Source organism: Rhineura floridana, chromosome 19 (assembly GCF_030035675.1).
Source record: "Rhineura floridana isolate rRhiFlo1 chromosome 19, rRhiFlo1.hap2, whole genome shotgun sequence".
In the NCBI taxonomy this organism is placed as follows: Eukaryota; Metazoa; Chordata; class Lepidosauria; order Squamata; family Rhineuridae; genus Rhineura; species Rhineura floridana.
This window is the reverse complement of record NC_084498.1, coordinates 27,228,997-27,249,571: the sequence shown is the minus strand read 5'-3', so window position 1 is coordinate 27,249,571 and position 20,575 is coordinate 27,228,997. Positions and strand designations below refer to the sequence as shown.

General features: G+C 50.5%; 1 protein-coding gene across 5 annotated transcripts in view; it reads left to right on the top strand.

Moving 5' to 3' along the window:
• Positions 1 to 247: 247 nt before the first annotated feature.
• MSI1 (musashi RNA binding protein 1) overlaps positions 248 to 20,575 on the top strand; it is a 54,304-nt gene continuing 33,976 nt past the window's right edge. Inside the window, exons 1-5 of one of the 5 annotated variants that reach the window (XM_061602620.1) lie at positions 248 to 404; positions 1,485 to 1,525; positions 2,067 to 2,148; positions 2,264 to 2,348; positions 18,457 to 18,498. In XM_061602620.1, coding sequence (XP_061458604.1) covers positions 373 to 404; positions 1,485 to 1,525; positions 2,067 to 2,148; positions 2,264 to 2,348; positions 18,457 to 18,498 — 282 coding nt within the window. In that variant the 5' untranslated portion in view covers positions 248 to 372. Of the gene's footprint in view, positions 405 to 702; positions 980 to 1,484; positions 1,526 to 2,066; positions 2,149 to 2,263; positions 2,349 to 18,456; positions 18,499 to 20,575 lie in introns of those variants that run through there. The other 4 variants (XM_061602618.1, XM_061602619.1, XM_061602616.1 and 1 more) reach the window with 4 other exon arrangements.

Sequence of the window (20,575 nt, the reverse complement as noted above, 5' to 3'; positions counted from 1 at the left end):
AAGTACAAGGCTCCCCCTCCCGCGAGTCTCAAGCATCTGCCCTGCAAGACGCGCAAAAGGGGGCAGGGGGGCCACGCCTGAGGAGACCCTGCGGGGGGGGGCAGAGCGGGCCTGGAAGCGCGGCCGGGGCTGCGAGAGGCGCGCTCGCCCGGGCGAGCGAGCCCAACACGTTACTAGCCAGCCCGCCCCTTCCTCCTCCCCCCCGCCATGTCACATGCTGTTTATTGTTGCCGGCTGGATGGCTTTTAACCCTTTCCCGCGCGGGCTCCCCCCAGCCGGGTTCCAGCGGCAGCGGCGAACAGTAATGAAGCGCCAGGTGGGCCCAAGGAGCGGAGGGAGGCCCGCGTCCTCCTCCTCCCGGCACCCTTGACCATGGACGCCGCCGCCGCCGCCGCCTTCAGCAGGTAGAGGACAAAGCCGGCCGCGAGAGGCGGCTGGCGGAGCAACGTGCCCGGCGCTGCCGCCGCCCCAGACCCGCAGGCCCGGTGGAGAGGGCGGTGGGCCTGGCGCCAGTCCCCCTTCTCCTTCTCTCTGGCCGCCTTTGTCTCGCGGCGCCTCGGGGAAGTGAGGCCTTCCCCCGGGCAGAGCAGGCCATGGGGGTCCCTCCAGGGCGGCTGTGGCGAGCCGGGCTCGCCTCGTGTGCCCCTCATTACGCACTGCCCGGGCACTCGCAGCGCGCTGGCGGGCCGGCTTTTATGCTCACGCCGGTTGCCCGCCTGCCGGGGGTGGGAGGAGCCGGGCAGGTTGTCTCCGCCGCCGCCGGACCCGGCCCTGCCTCCCTCCCTTCCTCTCCTGCTCCTCCCCGCCCGGCTGAGAGGGGTCGGGGGAGGGGGCAGCATGGCCTGGCCGTCCGGCCCCTTTTCCAACGCTCAGCTGCCCCGGGAGTGTGGCGCTGCGCCTCGCAGGGAGAAGAGGTCCGAATGGAGACAGACGCCAGCCAGCCCGGCCTCGCCTCCCCGGACTCCCCCCACGACCCCTGGTACTCGGACCGGACCGGCCTGAGCGCGCCTCCTCGCCCGACCCGCAGCTTCCCCGCCTCCTCGCGATGCCCGGCAAGCCGGCGGCCGGGGCGGGCGGTCTGGCTGGCTAGGGAGAGCCGCCAACATGGCCGATGCGCCGCTCCGCGCTCGCCGCTCCTTCCCTGTCCACGCCGCTGCTGGCAGCGCTCCGTCTCGCCGCGCATCCCGCCGCGGCCCCCTTGCTCGCCGCGCCTTCCGCCCCGATCCGCCATCCGGAGCGCTCCGGAGGCGCGCACGCCGCTCGCCCCCCCCCACGCCAGCCGCCCCCCACGCCACGCTCGCCCGCCATGGACGGCGGAGCTCCGGGGGTCCTCCAGCCTCCCTCCTTGCGCCCCCTCCTCGCCTTTGAGCGGGGACTTTCCCTCCGTTCAGCTTCGGGACCGAGCGCGCTTTAACTTTTACGCCCGTCAGGTTGCCCTGGGGGCTTATCTTGAAATCTCTCTCTCTTTTTGTTTCTCCCGTTAGCAAAATGTTCATCGGGGGACTGAGCTGGCAAACCACGCAAGGTGAGCGCAGCGGGGGCACCCGGCGTGGTCCTGCTGGAGGGGGGGGAGGAAGCCTTTTGGGTTCGGTTCCAGCCGAGCGGCACCTGCAGCCCAAACTTTCCTAACTCCTCCGCGCGCCCCTCCCCAAATCCTCTCTCCGATGTCCTCAGACGAGAACCTCAGGTGCTCCTTCAAATGCGAGGGGGGCGCTTCTCCATGGGACCGCCTGCCCATGTGGGTCTTTGTGATCGGCTCTGGGGTAGGGGCGGTTGTTTGCAAGGTCGGTGGCCGCGGGGGGCGCGCGGTTAAACTCTGCTGGGGTCATGGGTGCTTCCCCGCGAGGATGCCTCTCTTCCTCTCCAACCGCGCCCCCCCTCCGCCCCCCCTGCCAGGAGCGCTGTTGAGATCTACCCCACTGTTTGCCAGCAGAGGTCGATTCATCTCCCTCCCTCCTTTCTGTAGGCTCTGGGGAGAGGGGGGGGATTGAAGAGGCATTGCCCAGGGAGGGGCCCGGCCCCCACCTGCCTAGGGACCCATGAGTGTCCTTCCCTTGTGCTTGCAGAAGGCTTGCGGGAGTATTTCAGCCAGTTTGGCGAGGTGAAGGAGTGCCTGGTCATGAGGGACCCGCTGACAAAGCGATCCAGGTGAGATGCCCCCACCTCACTCCTACCCCCTCCCCAGTGGGGCCATCCAGCCTGCACTTTTTTTTAACCAACTTCCCTGTCTTCCTCTCCTTTTCGCTCCCCCCCCCCCCCGTAGGGGATTCGGGTTTGTCACATTCATGGACCAAGCTGGTGTGGACAAGGTTTTGGCTCAGTCCAGGCACGAACTGGACTCCAAGACGGTGAGTCTCCTCTTCCCATCTCAAACGGGATTTTTTTTGGGGGGGCGCCTTGGGGGCAGCTGTGAAGCCTTGGTCAGCTGCACTGTTTGATTTCCAGTTAGGGCTTATTGGCTATTGACTAGAACGATATTGATCCTGTCTGGCTATTGGGTGTTGAAGCTGGCAGTTTCTGCGTAGGGACTGAAAGAACTCTATTTTAAGGTCTCGGTTTAAGCACTGTGACTTTCAAAACTTTCTGTTGGTTGCTTTGCAGAACGGGTTCAGGGAGGTGATGAATTGAGAAGGCTGTTGTTGAGACAGGGTAGGAGCTATAGGGAAGTGAGTCTCATGCTAGCTGGATATTTTGGAGAAAACTAGTCCTTTGGGGGGTGACATTGGGGGGTCCCTAGGCCGTTTGTCCTGCTTGGCTCATGGGGTGCCCAGCGACTGGAGCTTACATTGAATTCAAAACATCTTGAAGGATGCTTCACTTTTCTCTGAAGGTTAGGCCTGTTCTTTTGGACCTCAGGCCTGTGTATTTTCAGAAAATGGCTGATTTGGGTTTTTTTGAGAGGGGGAGAGATTTCATTTTATTTGGATTTTTCACCTTGGGCTGACCCCCCCAAGCTAGATATTTTTCCTCAAACTCTGTGAGGTTTGTTTTTTTAAAAAATAAATAAGTTCTTCTGGGTCTAAGGTTCTGTTGCATCATCTTAAAGCCCCCTCCCTGTGAATTCTGGATGTTGGGAAGGAGATCTACAGTGGCTCTTTGCTAAGAGGGAGAGCCACTCTGTACATGCTCAGAAACTCACTTTCATAAGTTGCGTGGATGTGTTGCCAGCATGGTAAATTTTGGGGGGGCTCAAATGGGGTGACCTGTCTTGACAATGCAATGCTTGTTTTGGTAGTAATGTTCTGAGTGTCTGTTTTGAAGTGGGGATCTTTTGGATGACCAACAGGTGTTTTCTGGGCTTCTCTCACTCTCTTCCTCCTTCCCCAGAATGCTAAGTAGCTCATCTCATTGTGCTTCACTCGGCTCCTGGGACATTGGGGGTCTTGTATACTAATTTACCCAAACATTTGAAAGTCTTGGTTGTAACTTATCTCCCGCCGTTTTGCCAGAGTGGTTGGCAGAGGGACCACCAGAAAGTTGAGAGAGAAGGGAATGTATTAACAGTACATTTGGGAACTCGCAACCTTTCACCTGGAAGAGAGCCCCCCCTTCAAATGCCCTCCCTTTAGGAATCGCGTCAGTGACTTTCTGACATCAGCAGCTACTTCGCCAATCTGCAACCTCCCCTCAAGCCTATTTGCATGTTTAGCAAGTAACAGGACTTGCTCTTGGGGGGGGCAGGTAAACTGCTGTAAGCAAAGGGCCAGGAATGAAGGGAGAGGGGTATATAGAAAGCGATGCAGCTGTTACCTTCATATTCCCACAATATGGTGGGTACTTGGTTGGCCAATAATGGGAACTGAGTCTGAATGTCACTGGTGCCTGGACCAAGTCGTTTTTCAGGCCCCAGAGGTGGAAAATCCAGCTGAAAACATCCAAATCAAATCCCCTCCCCTCTTCCAAAATTTGATTTGGATCCTTTAGTTAGGGTTTCCATCTCTGGGCTCTTGGGCTGCCTCCATAGTTGGATTTGGGAGGCTAAACAAATGTCTGCTCAGCTAAGGATCTGTGCATGAGTTGGGATTTGAACCTGTCTCTCTCCCAGAGCTGTGTTGAGCGATGCTTGATGAGTTTGTAAGAGTTTTGAAGCGCATCTTATTTTTTTTACACTGTGCAACTCAGGTGTGTGTTTGTGAAAGCGGGTACATGTTTTGGTGAGTAGATGTAATTTCTGTTCTGGTGGTGGGGAGTCTTCTCTTGCGGATACTTTTAAGTCATTTTTTCCCTGTGGTTGAAATTTGAGATATGGGGCTCAAGGTTAGGGCTGCTGTGTAGAGGAAACAATGTTTTTCTCTCTGTGCAGGGGAATGAATTAAAAAGCCAAAGGAACAATCTACCCAAAACATTCCCTGCTGCAATCTCCAGAGAAACGGGGGGGGGGGGGAGGCTGTGCTCCTCTCCTTCATTTTGGGTGGGTGTTTGAGTCAGAAAGAGAGCTGCCCATTTCTGGTAAATTTCTGTATCCAAGGTGAATCGAAGAAATTCCAAAGAAAGACCTTTCCTTCAGATTGCCTGTGGGGAGGTGCAATGAAAGGTTATAGAGGCCCTCTTTGCGCTGCAGTGGATTGTTCCCTTTTGCTGTTCCTGCCGAACATCCCCCATTAAACTTTATTTCAGGCCTTGCTAAATTGCACATGCCCTAGGCTTCTTAAGACGGGAAGAGGACTTTCATCCTGAATGTCGGGCACCTTTTGATGCACTCATGTGTGGGATGTTTAAGGCATGGTGTGAGCCCCAATGTTGACATGATGCACGTATGCGATGAGGTGGGTGGCACATGAGGTTGTGCTATGATAAATGGGGTTCCTCTCCTCCAAGTTGATTTTAACTAGCCCCATGTGGGAGGTATGCAGAGAAAAGATTTTCTAGGGTTAGTTGGGGGAGGGGGGATATTGCCCCTCCCTCTAAACCAACCTTCCAGCTGTTTTGGACTACAGCTCCCATCAGCCCCAGCCAGCAAAGCTGCAGGGCACCAGGTTGGGAAAGCCTGCTCTGAACTTTGCTAGGGTGCCTGACCAGCTAAGCCTGTTCTGGATCTCTGTGGCAGCAGCAAGGTCACCTCCCCTCCCTTAGCTGAAAGGAGAGAGCAGGCAATGAATGAATTTGCCTAATCCTTGGGAACATTTTCCAGGGGATCCAACGGTGCGATGAAAGTTGCTGCTGCCTATTCTTTTCTCTGCCTCCCTGACCAGCCCATTCACTCTCCCTCCCTCCTGTCTTAGAACCACTCCGTGGGCCTCCCCTTCAAGGTGGAGCGGGGGCGGGAGGGGTTAAATGAGCAAGAACAGAAGGGGTCTCATGCGATGCAGAACACCAGTTTCGGCAGGGGGAGAGCCTTCTCCCCCCCTCTTTTGTTTGGAGTTTAAATTATCCTGTCTTTCTCCCTTGTTCCTGCCTCCCCACCCTCTGGCTAGCCTATGTTTTGGGTCCTGAGACGGGAAATTTAAATGGCATCCCACTTACTTGACATCCGCGGGCCCATTCTCCTGGGCAAACCCCACTGAGGTGAATGGCAGATGTAGGAGAGCACAGCAGCCCCCCAACTCCAAAACCCATTCCTTTCTAACGAGGCATGTGCAGGAGAACTTTGCAATAGGTTCTTTCTCACGCCCCGCCCCTCTCATTAATGGTGCTCTAAATTTACCCCCTCTCCTACTTTTATGGTAGGTGCACTTCAGCCCCTTCTGCCCCCTTCTTTTTTAAAAAAATGATTTGATTTTAACTTTCAAGTGTTCCACAAATTAATAAACAGGCTCCATCTTTTTTTAAAAAAAGTTGCTTGAAAATGGTACGGTCTTATTTAATTTATACTAACCCATCCTTATGCCCAAATGTTGGGAAAAGGACCTGGCTCAGCGGCACAGCATCTGCTTTAGAATGCAGAAGGCCCGAGGTTCAACCCCCAGCACCTGCAGGTAGGGCCAGGAAGGACTCCCTGCCTGAGACCCCAGAGAGCTGCTGCCATTCAGTGTAGGCAGTGCTAAGCTAGGCGGAGCATCGGTCTGACTCAGCATAAGGCAGCTTTCTATGTTCCCAAGCTGCCTTGTACTGAGTCAGACCAACTGGCCTATCTAGCTCAGTATCATCTACACTGACTGGCAGCAGCTTTTGTGGGTTTCAGGAAGAGGACATTCCCATCCCTCCTACTATTAGCTTTCAGGAGGAACTTGAAAACATGCCTGTTTTCCCAGGCATTTGATAGCAGAAGACACTTTTCTTTGCAACTTGAAGTTGCAGACAATGAGGGCATGTGACTGTTTTTCATGTTCTTAAATGTGTTTATTACATGTTTTAATTGCTTTAAATATGTTTTTTAAGCGTTTTGTTGTCTCTTTCCCTGGGTTGCTGCTGGAGGAAAGGCGGGATAGAATGTTCTTGTTATGAAATTAAAAAATGGAATTATTAAATAATGGAATTATTTAATAAATGAAATTAAATACATACATGCCTAGAGATGCTGGGGGTTGAACCCGGGGCTTTCTGCATGCAAAGCAAATGCTCTACCCACTGAGCTAGGGCCCTTCCCCAAGAAGGTCTAACAGACCAGTAAAACTGTTGGAACAAAGTGCCCATTAATGAAAACAGATTAAAGCTGCCTGCAACCTGCAGTTAACAGCCTGGCTATAAAGGTTATAGCCCTGTGAGGAAAGGGCATCTGCACATGCCCTGTGGTGGAGGTGCCAAAGCTGTTGCCTGCATGTCTTTTCATGGGAAAGTTCCCATTCACAAAAGCTGTTTGTGTTCAGCCGGCCATTCTTCTTCAAGATCACCCCTGGCTGTTCCCAAGCTAGGACTTGGGTGGGTCTCCTTGGGGAAGGGAGTTCCACAGAAGTGTTCAAGAATGCCTTCACATTCTGCCACCCTGCGGATTTGTCTCCTTTTTCAGTAGAAAGCTTTCGGTCATGAATCTGAGAGGCCTGTAGTCCTGCAACAGTTTTAATATTGGGCTTTTGCAAATACCCTTTAAAAACATCAGGAAAGCCCTCCTGGGCGAGGACAAAGGGAGCCCATCTAGTCCAGCTCTCTGTGGACACGGTGGCCAACCTCATGCCCCAACGGGGAACTTTCAAGCAGACCCTGAAAACAACGGTTCTGCTCCCCTGCACCTCCCAGCATCTGGGATTTGAGGAGCATATCTATCCAGCCCTGCTTGTCTGACCCTTGCTTGCTGTGTGAAGCTGCATTGTTGTTGGTAGAAGAGTAGAGTTGGGAGGGTCCTTAAGGTCATCAAGTCCAACCTCTCACTCACCCCCCCCCCGCTCAGTGCAGGAATCCAACTTCAAGCATACCTGGTAGGTGACTGCCCATTTTAATTTGAATAATAATATTCAAATAATAATAAATGATTTGAATTTATATCCCACCCTTCTTCCCAAAGGACCTCAGGGTGGCAAACATAAACTTAACACGAAGAAAGGAAAACATGTTAAAAAATATGCAAAGCATTCCAAAACACAATTGCAATTGAAAACATTCTACAACACAGTTAGAAAATATTGTAAAAGTCCGTTTGAAAGCATTCTGCCGCCAGTGATCTTTGGGTTGTGCCTCTTTCGCTCAGGGTTGGGGAACCTTTGGCCCTCCAGCTGTTGCTGAACTACATCTCCCATCCTCCCCAGCAAGTAGGGCCAGTAGCTGGGGAGGATGGGAGTTGTAGTTCAGCAACAGCTGGAGGGCCAAAGGTTCTCCACCCTTGCCTTTAGCTCAGAACTTTTCCCTCCAGCCTTCTCCAGCTTGGTGCCCTCCAGGCATTTTGGACTACAGCACCGTCGATCAGCCCCAAGCGGCACTGCTCTTTTGTCCGTGACCCCAAAGGGCTCCGTGTTCCAAGGGTTCAGGTAGGGGTCTGGCTGTGGCCCAGTGGTGGTGCACCTGCTTTGCATGCAGAAGGTCCCAGATTCAATCCCTGCGAGCATTTCCAGGTAGGGCCTGGAGAGATGCTGCCAGTCAGTGTAGACAGTACTTAGTTACATGGGCCAATAGGTCTGGCTCAGCTTCCTGTGTTCCCGTAGGGGAAGGGACATAGAGCAACTGCTTTGCATGCAGAAGGTCCCAGGTTCATCCCCAGCAGCGTCGCCAGGTAGGACTGGGAATGTCCCCTGCCTGAAATCTTGGAGAGCTGCTGCCAGTCAGTACAGGCAGTCCTGAGCTAGATGGACCAAGGGTTTGACTGGGCATGCGACAGAGTCATGTTTCTAAAAGATCCAGAGGGCAGCAGGTTGGCAGAGGCTGGCCTACTCTGATTAAGGTGGAGGCCACCCTATTCTTTTAACGTACTATGATACCCCTTCCAACAGTCTTGGCTTCCTCCCCACACAATCCTGGGGACTGTGGTTTGTGAAGGGTGCTGAGAGTTGTTAGACACCCCTTATTCCCCTCACAGAGCTACAATTCCCAGAGCGACTTGTCAACTCCTCTTCCCACGGACCTTTGCGAACTGTAGCTCTGAGGCTGCTTAGGCACCCATAGCTGGGAGGTGTCTCCTGACTGATAGGAAGTGGAGCCGGTTCACGCGTGCCCCCCACGTGGCTCGATTACTGGCTGGCAGCAGCTTCACGTGCAGACTGCACCTGCTGAAAAGCCCTGTTGAACGCAAGGCGGTGAAGTGGACATTCCTCTGCGAGGACGGACCTGTTCTGGCTCATTTACACACGCACGCTCATCTGGTTTTTGATGTGGTCGTGAAGGGGTGCGTGAGCCTATAGGAATCGGCTCTGATGGTTGCTGGCCTGTACCTCACTCCCCCACCCTGCTGCCCCTGGAACGTGGAACGATTCAGGGGTAGCTGGCAATGGAAGAACTGCTGGGCACTATTGTTTATATATTGTATTAATGTATTTTATCCCATTGTGTTTTAACTGTTTACATGTACTTCGCCTAGAGTGCCCATCGGCCAGATAGGCGACACATAAATTAAATTTTATTATTATTATTAATTATTATTATTTCAAGAATGGCCGTATTTGTCAGCAAGGTAACAACCCGCTGGGGTTTGTGTGCGGGAATGCACGTTTTAGTAGATGCTGTTGGTTGTCTAGAGAAGAGAACTGTGCACTTTTGACAGTTGTTGCTCCTCTGCTGGAGGAAAGGAAAGCATTTTGGATTCAGAATGAAGCAATTTGCAGCTTAGCCGGCACCACAGGTCTTGCCGACGTCTCTCTTGGGTCTGACATCAGTTTGGGAACAGGTAACCTCAGAGGATGATTCCAGCAAGTTTAAATGTGGTTGCTTGGGCTTCAGTGGTAATTACATAGTGTTGAGAGCAGAAGCAGGATTGCAAGGAAGTGGATTGTGCCTTTGGTTCCTGCTATAAGGTCACTAGTCCTCATGATTAGGATTGAGAGTGAAGGGTGTTTGTTAACTAAGGTTCTTTTTTTTATCATGCATTTATATGGGGCTCAGAGTGTTTCATGTATACTTGATCTCAGTAACCCTTACAACATCCCTGTAAAGTAGAACAGTTTTATTATCTCCTGACTTTGCTTTGGTCCTAAGAAGACTAAAATGGCTACTGGGAGTGGGAGATAGTTTGCAGTGAGGAATTGCAAGAGGGTGAAGGATTAAGAACAGTCTGCTAGTCTTTCTCTGCAAGTGTTCCTCCTTTTGCATGAACACCTTTGTTTTTATTTATTACGTATTACATTTATATCCCACCTTTCCTCCAAGGAGCTGAAAGTGGTGTGCAAACATGGCTCTCCTCCTCCCCATTTTAACATAACAACAACCCTGTGAGATAGGCCTTCCGAGAGACTGTGACTGGTCCAAGGTCATCCATGGAGCTTCATGCCTCGGTATGGATTTTGAACCCTGGTCTCCCAGGTCTTAGTCCAGCACTCAAACCGGGAAGCCACGCTGACGCAACCCAGGGATTGGAGATCTTGCCTTCTGCAATGTCACTCCTCTCTGACCCCGCCTAGTGACGGAGGCATCACTTGCGTCAGTGGCTTCCTGTCTCTGCTTTTACGCATCCCTATGTTTGGGTGCACTGTCAGTTAATGGCACAGAAATGGCCTTTCCACTGCTCTGTGAGTCCTCGCTGGATCGTCTACTTGGAAAGGGAGAGGTCGAGCAGTGCACAGATTTCGGGCCCTGGGCAGGAGCTATGGGCTGCCAATCCTTGCTTTTGGCTGTCAGCTAAAACAGATCCGCTGGCTGGCCTGTAATATGAGGTTAATGGAGGTGGTTGGCAGGGCTCCTGAGATAATGTGTCTAAAGAACTCCATGTGTATTGGAAAGCTGCTGTGTAAATATTAGCGATGGTCAATAGCTCCGTGTCATCTCCAGGTAGGACTGAAAATGACTTCTGCCTAAAACTGTGGTGAGCTGCTGCCAGTCAGTGTAGACAGTACTAAGCTAGATATGGATCAATGATTTGACTCAGTATAAGACAGCTTCCTATGCTCTGATTAATTATCAATTTAATTTATTAGTTGCTTTTCTTCACAAAAATGAACCCATACAGTGAAAATATTAAAACCAATATAAAACTAGCACAAGTAAAAAGTTAAAAAACACAATAGATAGAGAAGATAGTGGAACAGCCCACACCCCTAAACGAGGCTACAACGTCAAGAGCCTTCCAGAAACCCTCCAAAAATTAAGAGCTGAATGCCTGGGATGGTTAGGGTTGCTGTTAGCTGAGATGTGGAGAGCTTCGCCCAAACACCCCCTCCCCAAGTGGCATTTAAGGAATTGGGGGAAGGAAGGAAGGCAAGGGAGAAGGCGGTGGAGTTTGGCCAGCCTTGTAAATAAGCCCACAAAAGTTATTAGCCTGCAAAATAAATAAATAAATATTACTAGACAGAGAGCACAGTCCCTCCTGCAGCAGGTAGCTGCATTTTGGGGCTGGGCTCGTGGAGAAGGGGACTTCCTCACCCCCCACTCTGGCAGCCTAGTTGGTTATTATGCTGGGCGCAACTTGTCTGCCCACACATCTGCATGGAACAGCATCTGCTCACCTGCATGCAATCTCTCGTCGCCTATGACTACCAGGCTGGTGCCTAACCTGGTTTCAGTTTTGCATTTGTCTTGAGTTTGCCTTAGGTTTGCACAATCTATTTGCAATGAAGTACACGGCCAAATTTATAAACTTCACTGCCATGGGCTTAGATGACCCCCAAAAGAGGCTAGCCAATATGCTGCTCTCTAGATGTTGCTGGACTACAACTCCCATCATCCCTGACCATTGGCCATCCTGGCTGGAGGTTGTGGGAGTTGTAGCCTCCATAGTCAGAAGCAATACACTTCCGAACACCGCTTGCTGGAAACTGAGGGAGGGGAGAGTGCTCTTGTGCTCTGGACTTGCTTGCGGGCTTCTCATGGGCATCTGGTTGGCCACTGTGAGAACAGGATGCTGGACCAGGTGGGCCACTGGCCTGATCCTGCAGGCTTTTCTTATGCCATCCAGTTGTAGTTCAACAGTATCTAGAGGGCACCATATTGACAGATTCAAGCAAGGTTTGTGAACAGTTATTAGCAACACCAGCACACTTAGAACCTCCATATCTACAGGCAGTATACCTCTGAGTACAAGAGACTGGCCACAAACAATACCGATGTGTGTGTGTCATCTTTTATGCCCTGGTTGTGACCAGTGTTGGGATCTGATTATTGGACAATATCAGCCTTTCCCAATCTGGTGCCCTCCAGATATTTTGGACTACAACTCCCATCAGCCCCAGCGAGCATGGTTGTGGTGTGGTAGAAAATATGGCTGTGCTGGCTGGGGCTGATGGGGGTTGTAGTCCAAACCATCTGGAGGGCCTGAGGTTGGGGGAGGCTGTGTGTGGTACACCAGCTTGAGAGAGCCATATTCAGGTGCTTGTTGTTTCACTTTGGCCAAGCCATGGTCTCTCTTGTTTAATGTTAATTCCTAGGTGCTCTGGTGTGGATGGAAGTGCTGTTTAGGGTTTCAGGAAGAGATTTGAAGCAGGGTGTGTGTGTGTGTGTGTCAAAGTTCAAAGGCCTGCTCTTGCATACACATGCAGAATGAAACTGCAAAGGAAAACCAGTCTGCTTGCAGAATATTTTTCAGGGTTATGTTTTTATACTTCATAATAACCAGAGATTTGGTTGGGACTCTGGAGGATTTTAATCATGCGGTGGTCTGAAAACATGCCCTCCTTAAATGATGTCCCTAATTTTTATTTCTACCCATTTCTGTACCGCTGTTCCACATAACACTGTAAAACTTGCATGGTGGGGGAAATCTTACATCAAAATGGCTCTATAATTTATTTCATACAGCACATCAAAATGGGGAAGAGATGAAGCCTGTTGGATCCCTTTTGGGGAGGGGATTCCATAACTTTGTTGTCACCACCAATCAGGTACAGATGAGGCTGATCTGAGAGCTGTGGTGGGTTGGACTGTCCCCTGGTTGTGAAGGCATCCCTCCAGGCAGGTGGAGGTTGGTTGGTTTTTGGCTGGTATATTTTGCAACTTGTCATTGACGCGATAATGGTGCATTGGTGGTGGATTTTTGCTGGACTGTCCATGCATAATTCTGCTTTAGTAGTTGTTCTGTGATGCTTTCCCAGTGTTAATGGCATTTGTGGGGGACACAACAAAAAGCAGGACAAAAAAAGAACTCTGGAACATTTGTGGTATTAAAAAGTTGCAGGATTTCAGCAGGAAGTTACAGGACATAACAGTAATCGGAAATGAAACCTTATGTCTACCCTGAAACGTTTGCAGGCGTAAACAGTCTTGCCCTGAAACCATCATGTGTACAAATGACCATGCATAAAAAGGATTTCTGGAGGGGGCCAAGGGCTTTGTAGCTGAATATTGTTGCTTTTAAGCTGAACCCAGGATCAAATAAGGTAACCAGTGCAGGTGACATGTGAGCGCTGTAAGATAATAGGATAAATGATTAGGCACGAAATAGTTGAGTAACGCTTTGCATGCTGGAACGCAAGTTAATGGAAGCCGACTGTGTTTTGGCTGCACAACCTGTCAGCAGTTTCCTGTACGGTTTTGCAAAAGGCTGTTTGCTTCTTGGGAGCATCAGATGCGAACTCACTCTCCTAGGGTTCTCCAGTCTCCAAGTGAAATGGCTTCTGCTCTTGCGTGCCCTGACTCCAACCCTCAAAGCACACCCTGTACCACTACGACGGCTTCTTCAATAACTCGCTGGCTACTAGTCACACTCTCTCTAGCCCTTTCTATGATAAGTCTTTCACTCCCCGCCTCCATTTGCCTAGCTGTTGAGAAGCGTTTCATTTAAAGAACTGCCGGCCTATTTCTGCTCAGTGAATTCCTCTGGGAAAGGAAGGCCTGGCTTAACTTGTTCTGAAATACGGGAGGATCTTCTTGGCAGGGGCTGAATGTCACCGGCCGGGAACTGGGAAAGAGAGGAGAAAATTGTTTGTGCCTGGTATCTTCCATCAGCCTCCCGCTGTCCCCGGAGGGCCTCTGAACTCATGGTGGAGTTGTGCTAATGTCGCAGTGAAAAGGGATTGTGTGGGTGTTTATTGTTTGTTCTTTGTTTTAGAAACTTCTTTCCCACCTATTCCCCCCCCCCCAGAACAAGGCCTGTTTGTGTAAATAAGCATCCAGGGATGGGGGCCAGAGGTGGCTGCTGTGAAAGACAGAGCAGGGCAACTGAAATGATTTGAGAGAGTCATGGGCATCTTCTTCACGAGGAGAAGTGGCAGAGCGGCCCTTCCCTAACTTGGTGCCATCCAGATGTTTGGGACTACAACTCCCAGCAGCCCCAGTGTCATGCTCCTGTGCTGGCTGGGCATGATGGGAGTTGTAGTTCAAAACAGCTGTGCTGATGGGAGTTGTAGTCCAAAACATCTGGAGGGTTTGGGAAGTCTGGGAGGGGGGGAAATGATAATTTTTTCGGGGGAGGTTGACAGGAAAGAGGGGTCTAAAATTCTGAATTTTGTGGTGAGTGGAACTCTTTTTCTTCTCACAATATCAGGTCACTTGTGAAAACTTATTGTGGGGGGGAGATACCAAACAATCTGCTTTTTCCCTTCCACACACAATTGACTGACTGATGGGGTCTCAGTGCCAAGGGATGTGTTTTTGGCGGCTAGCCTGGATGCTGATTTTAAACAAAGGATTAGACAAATCCATGGGGGATAGGCATAATTTAACGGCTTCTGGCCACAGTAGCTAAATGGATCGATCCCCTGTGGACCGGGCGCATTGTACCTCAGAATGCCAGATGACGGGGGGGGGCGAAGAGCTGGGGGGGGAGAGGCTGTGTCCCTGCCTGTGAACATCCAGAGGCAACTGTTTGTTGGCTTGTTTTATTTATACCCTCAACGCCTCTCAAAGCGGCTTACAAAAAGTAAAAACGCACATCAGAGCAATGATCATGGTGCAAAGGAACACAGAAGGCTGCCTTCTGCCTAATTAGGCCGTGGGTCTATCTAGCTCAGTATTGTCTGCACTGACTGGTAGCGGCTCTCCAGGATTTCAGGCAAGGGACATTCCCAGCCCTACCTGGAGAGATTGAACCTGGGAACTTCTGCCACTGAGCTGTGACCCTTCTCCAAAGGTCCCTTGAAATAAAACTTTTAATGAGGCGACTGAATTTAGCAAGGACGGTGCCTGCCTGCCATCTAGTGGGAGGGAGTTCCACAGAGTTGGGCCCATTGCAGCTGATGGTATGACAACTCATTGACATGAGTCATGCTTCTGGGACATGGGGGATTCCTAATTGTGCTTCCTCTGATGTTCTCAGTGATCGCTTTGGGACATGATGGAGTGAGGCGGTTCTTAAGGTATCCTGGGCCTAAGTTGTTCAGGGGGTTGTACTTTGAACCTGGATGGGAAGCCAGTGCAGATCTTTTAACACTGGCAAGCAGGGCACTGTTGGGAACGGATCCAGCAAGGCGGTTCTTCAAGAGAGGCAAGAGCAGGGTCAGAGGAGGAGAGCCAGAGAGCATAGTGGTTAAAGTGTTGGGCAGGACCCGGGAGACTGTGGTTGAAATTCCCACTCGGCCATGAAGTTCACTGGGTGACCCTTGCACCACCAGCCACAGTCTGTCAAGCTAACCTACCTCACAGGGTTGTCATGAGGATAAAACGGGGAGGGGGAGAACTGTTGTATGCCATCTTGAGCTTCTTGGAGGAAAGATGGGATACAGATGTAATAATAATTAAAACAGACCCCGGGGTGCAAACTGACGGGACCTTCTGCAGCACGGCCCACTGAATTAAATGAAGAGAGGGCTTTTCATCTGGTGTTTCTCTGGTTATAGAAGCCCCTCCTGCCAGATATTAGGAGGGCACCTAGATTTTGTTCTTTCAGATGCCAGCTTAAACTCTTGGGCTAATTCTTAAAATTGTTCAGCAGTGCTCCCTTCTTTCGTGCAAGGTGCATCTTCTCCACAGCGTCCCATCGACAGAGTTCCTCCTTGCCTTTGCTAAAGGGTTTGGGACATGGGGGGGGGAGAGAGAGAGAACGCCTACGGGGCTACTGCCTGGCTTGTGATCTCCCTCTGTGGGCTTGAGATACTGGTGATCATGGAATAGTAGAGTTGGAAGGGGCCTATAAGGCCATCAAGTCCAACCCCCTGTTCCATGCAGGAATCCAAATCAGAGCATTCCTGACAGATGGCTGTCCAGCTGCCTCTTGAATGCCTCCAGTGTCGGAGAGCCCACCACCTCTCTAGGTAATTGGTTCCATTGTCGTATGGCTCTAACAGTTATGAAGTTTTTCCTGATGTCCAGTTGAAATCTGGCTACCTGCAACTTGAGCCCATTATTCCGTGTCCTGCACTCTGGGACGACTGAGAAGAGATCCCGGCCCTCCTCTGTGTGACAACCTTTCATGTACTTGATGCTGGATGCTTCCTTGAGACTGGGTCCTGAACTGTAGGGCGACCATCATCATGGGGGTGCTTATTTCCCTGTCCATTAATGGGAAGATAAACTTCTTGAGTTGTGTCTGAGTTTCCTGTAAAGGCGCATCATGATCTGGAAGAGGGTAGGATATATATACTGCATGCAGCCTTTGCCGACTTTGTGCCTTCGAGACGCTTTGAACTGCAACTCCCATCAGCCCCAAACGGCACAGCCGTGTTTTGTACTCCTGCAGAGCCACGCTGGCTGGGGCTGATGGGAGTTATAGTCCAAAACAGCTGGCGGGCATGAGGTTGGTGAAGGCTGGGATACAACATAAAGGTGCTCCTCCTCTGTGGTGCCCTGTCCTGCCCATGACTCTGCACCCCTGTAGGCATCCCACTGGCAGATCTGTTGTGGAATGTCTGCACCAGTGGAACGTTCCGCCTGCACATCTGGGCAGTTCCACTGGTGTATCTCATGCTGGCAATGTGTCTGGTGCTGCACTAAGAAAGTGTGGCCTTCACCAAATCCTACAGCTCTGCATCCAGCATAACTCAAGTATAGGATAGCTCTATTAGTGTGTCATTTTGAGTGTTTCTTTCTCTGCCCTGCCCATCAAATAGTTCAATTCAGATAATTTTGGTTATTTGAAAAATTTTCAGAGGTACTTATTGATATGCTACCAGGCTAAGTTCAAGGTTCTGGTTTTAGTGTACAAAGCCCTGTACAGCTTGGACCAGGATACCTGAAAGACCATCTTAACCTTATATACCCAGCTGAACACTGCGCTCTGCAGGCGAGGGCCTCCTGCAGGTACCATCTTATCAGGAGGTCTGTTCCACACAACATAGGAAGCAGACCTTTATTGTAGGGGCACCTACCCTTTGGAATTCCCTCCCTCGAAATATTAGACAGGCGCCATCTCTGTTATCTTTTCGGCGGCTACTGAAGAGCTTCCTCTTTCAACAAGCCTTTTGAGACCTTGTCCCAGTCTGCTTCTGTGTTGGAATTGCTTTTTTAATATGTTTTTCAAGCTTTTTTAAAAAGACGTTTTTAAAGCATTCTTTAAAAAAAGATGTTTTGTTGTAATATATTTTAAAGTCTGTTTTTATGATGTTTCAGTGTGTTTTTAGTACTTTTGTTTGCCACCCTGGGCTCCTACGGGGAAGAAGGGCGGGATATAAAACAAACAAATAAATAAGCAAGCAAGCAAGCTGGATAAATTAACCTGGCATACCTTTTGAGTTTGCTTTACTAAATATAAATCCAACAAATATGCCAGATCTGATTCTGGCAGGTTTTTGATTTGCAAAATTTCCAGAGAACTGGAAGACAGTATATTTCATACTCTGCCTCTCCACAGAAAATCGTAATGACCTACCCAGTAGGGTTGGTTGTGGGGATTGCTGAGACACTGTTTTAATTGATTTACTGCATAATCCTATGCATGTCTACTTAGATGTAAGCCCCCCTGATTTCTGTGGGACTTCCTCCCAGATAAGTACATGTAGCAGCCTTTGGTAACCTGGTGCCCTTCAGATTTTTTGGACTCCAACTCCCATCAGCCTCGGTGGCCAGCATGGCATTGGCCAGGGATGACAGGAGTTGTTGTCCAGCAACATTTGAAGGGTACCACTTTGCCTGCCCTTGATCAACATTAACCTGCCAGCGCGAGGGGACTTAGGTAATTTAACTTTTATCTGCGCCTCTGGGTGTGATTCAGAGCAAAATTTGGGAGGGAGGCACGGTGAAACTTTGCAGCAACTTGGAGTGGCTCCAAGGGGTCTGAATTCTGGACAATAAATGAAAGGAAAGGAGGCGAGAAAATAAATGAGAGGAAGTGGAAAGCTGCAAGAGCAAAGCAAAGTTGCTTTGTGGTTTCTCTCTCTCTCTTCCCTTTAATCCTGCCGAGCTGGCTGAGCTGGTGGTCCAAAGGGAGTGAAGGGATCTGGTATTTTGAAGTGCCAGCCTCTGTGTGGCCCCCATCCTACTAGAAGAGGCCACTTCCCAATTAAAAGCTGCAGTTCCTAGGCACGCATCCAAGCGAGTAAACCTTGCTGAACACAGTGGGTCTTGCTGCTGAGTAAAGATGCATAGGATTGGGGCTGATGGGAAGCATAGCCCAGAACGGCTATGCTCACTGGAGCTGATGGAAGTAGTTATATTTATCACCTGCGCTTCACCACCAGGTCCCGGGGGGGGGGGGGTTACAGCAGTTTAAAATTCAGTATAAAAGACAATTAAAAACAAATAACAAGCACAGGAATAGGGTATGTCCTGAGAACATACACCTCAAGGGCCAAATGCCAGGGTAGAGAGGTGCACTTTAGCATTCTCCAAGAACTGTGCTGCGAAGGGGTCAGGGACACTTCTGTGGGGAGGGAATTTCATGACTTAGAGGCTGTCACAGAGAATGCCCTCTCCCGGGCTGCCACCCCCACCGGACTTCTGAGGGCAGGGAAGCTACCAAGAAAGCCTCCTGTGTTGATCTTAACACCCAAGGAGGTCTGAAGGGAAGGAGGCGGTCTCTCAGGTATTTCGCTCTGACTCTTACCTTGACCCATTGCCTCTGCTCTGTGGCTGTTTTAAAGGAAAGCTCTTGCAAATAGTTTTGGGCACGGTTATAACCTGTTCCTCCTTCTCTTTCAGATTGACCCAAAGGTTGCGTTTCCTCGCAGAGCACAGCCCAAGGTAAGTGCTGTTTATGGCTTTTGAGAATGGCTCCCAGCCCGTCTTGAAGATAAGTGGCACAGGTGCTTTTGGGCATCAAGCTTCCTCGGCCAGCAGGCAGTGATGGACTGCTTCCTCTTAGGCTGGCGTGCGGATCAGCACTGTTGACGTGGGGCTTCCCTCCCTTTGGACCTTCCCCATTCCTTCCACCTAAAAACTCACTGTTTGAGAGCCTGCTGTGTTACCTGGTTCTGCCAGTTGTTACGATCACCAGCGATGGTCCCCTAAGCTGCTTTGATAATGGAGGTGGAGGTGTCTCAAGGAGCACCTTCTGAAGAGGGGGGGCTCACCAGGGTCTGCCTTGCCGTGTTCCCCCTCGCTGTCAAGCAGTGTCTTGCTTAAGTGCCCACATGTCTTCATTTTCCCAAACTTTCCTGTGCTGCTTGAACTGTGATCTAGCGCAGCCTTTAGGCTTGCAGGGACTCTGTTTCACTTCTTATTATTATTATTAGGACCCCCGAGGTCCACCAGTTGGAGGTGGATGAAAAATGGTGACATCAGTTGCCTGTGTGCGTGCGTGCGTCAGTTATGTACTGCAACCCGTGACTCAAATAGTGGGCTGACCTGCATAAGTCCAAATCCGCCTCCGAGTTGCACGTTTTCAGGGATTCTAATTTGCAGGAGCAAAAACCTGCTGCGAGTTGGAAATCGCTGCTGGTCTTGGGAATGGCGCACTGTGGCTGCTGAACTTTACCTACCTGCCATCTCAAGATTTAAGGGAAATCAATATGTGGGGTGATGGGGTAGAGCCAGAGTGCGGGCAACCTGTGGCCCTCTGGATGTTCCTGTTAGCCCCAGCCAGTGTGGGCTGTAAGGAGGAGTTATGGGTAAAGCTTATATAGCCTGTTCCCTGCCTGAAGGGGACGTATTGAGCCACATTTGGCTACCCTTGGAGGCCAGACTATTAGCTTTGTGGGCTCAGATTGATAGAGGAAAGGCTCTATGAAAATGTGTGATTTGCACACAGAAGGGCCCAGGTTCGATCCCCAGCGGTATCTCCCAAGTAGCGCTGGTTATGTCCCCTGCCTGAAACCCTGGAAAGCTACTGCCAGTCCGTGTAGGCAACATGGAGCTATGTGGACCAGTGGTCTGACTCTGTATAAGGCAGCTTCCAATGGTAGGGAAGGGGCCGTTGCTCAATGTTAGCGCATCTCTCTTTGTATGCAAAAGGTCCCAGGTTCAATCTCCACTGGGATCTCCTGGTAGAGCTGGGAGAGATCCTCTGCCTAAAAGCCTGGAGATCTGCTGCCGGTAAGTGCAGACAGTACTGAGCTAGATGGACCATGGTCTGACTCAGTGCAAGTCAGTGCAAGAGTCTTTGTTTGGAATCATGAGCATTTTTAGGGGATGAGGGCAGCTCAGTTGGTAAGAGTACAGGTAGAAGGTCCCTGCCTCAAACTCTGGAGAGCTGTAGCCAGAATTCCATACTTTAATTATGCATGGTGTGAATAAGTATTTCCTTTTTATCTGCCCTGATTCTCCCACCACTCAGCCTCATTGGATGACATCAAGGAGAAGGGCCATAGCTCATCTGCTTTGCATCTCCGGTTCAATCCCCAAGAGCATCTCCAGGTAGGGCTAGGGCTGTTTCCTTGTGTGAAACCTTGGAGAGCCGCTTCCAGTCAGTGCAGACAATACTGAATTAAATGGACCAATGCTCTGACAAGGCAGCTTTCGATGTTCCCAAGGTGGTCAGAAGCCAGGGGCCCTTGTATGTGTCCTTCAAGGGCTGTGTTAGGAGAGCGAACTTAACCTTTGTTGAGCGATACATCCATGTACACTGTGCTTTACAAAAGTTCAAAGGGACAAGTCCTTGCCCCAGGGGGATTACAGTCTAAAATTTGACGTGGGGGTGGGGGAGGAATTGAGGCAGGAGCTAAATGGAGAAAGACTACACAGCGAGTTTGAATTTGATTTCAGTGGGTTCTGTTTCTCTATTCCTTGCCGTAGAAGCTGCACCTGCTGAAATCTCCTCTACCCAGCTCTCAAAGACCACATTTTCACACTGTTACGGGTTTTTTAAATTATTATTTTTTAA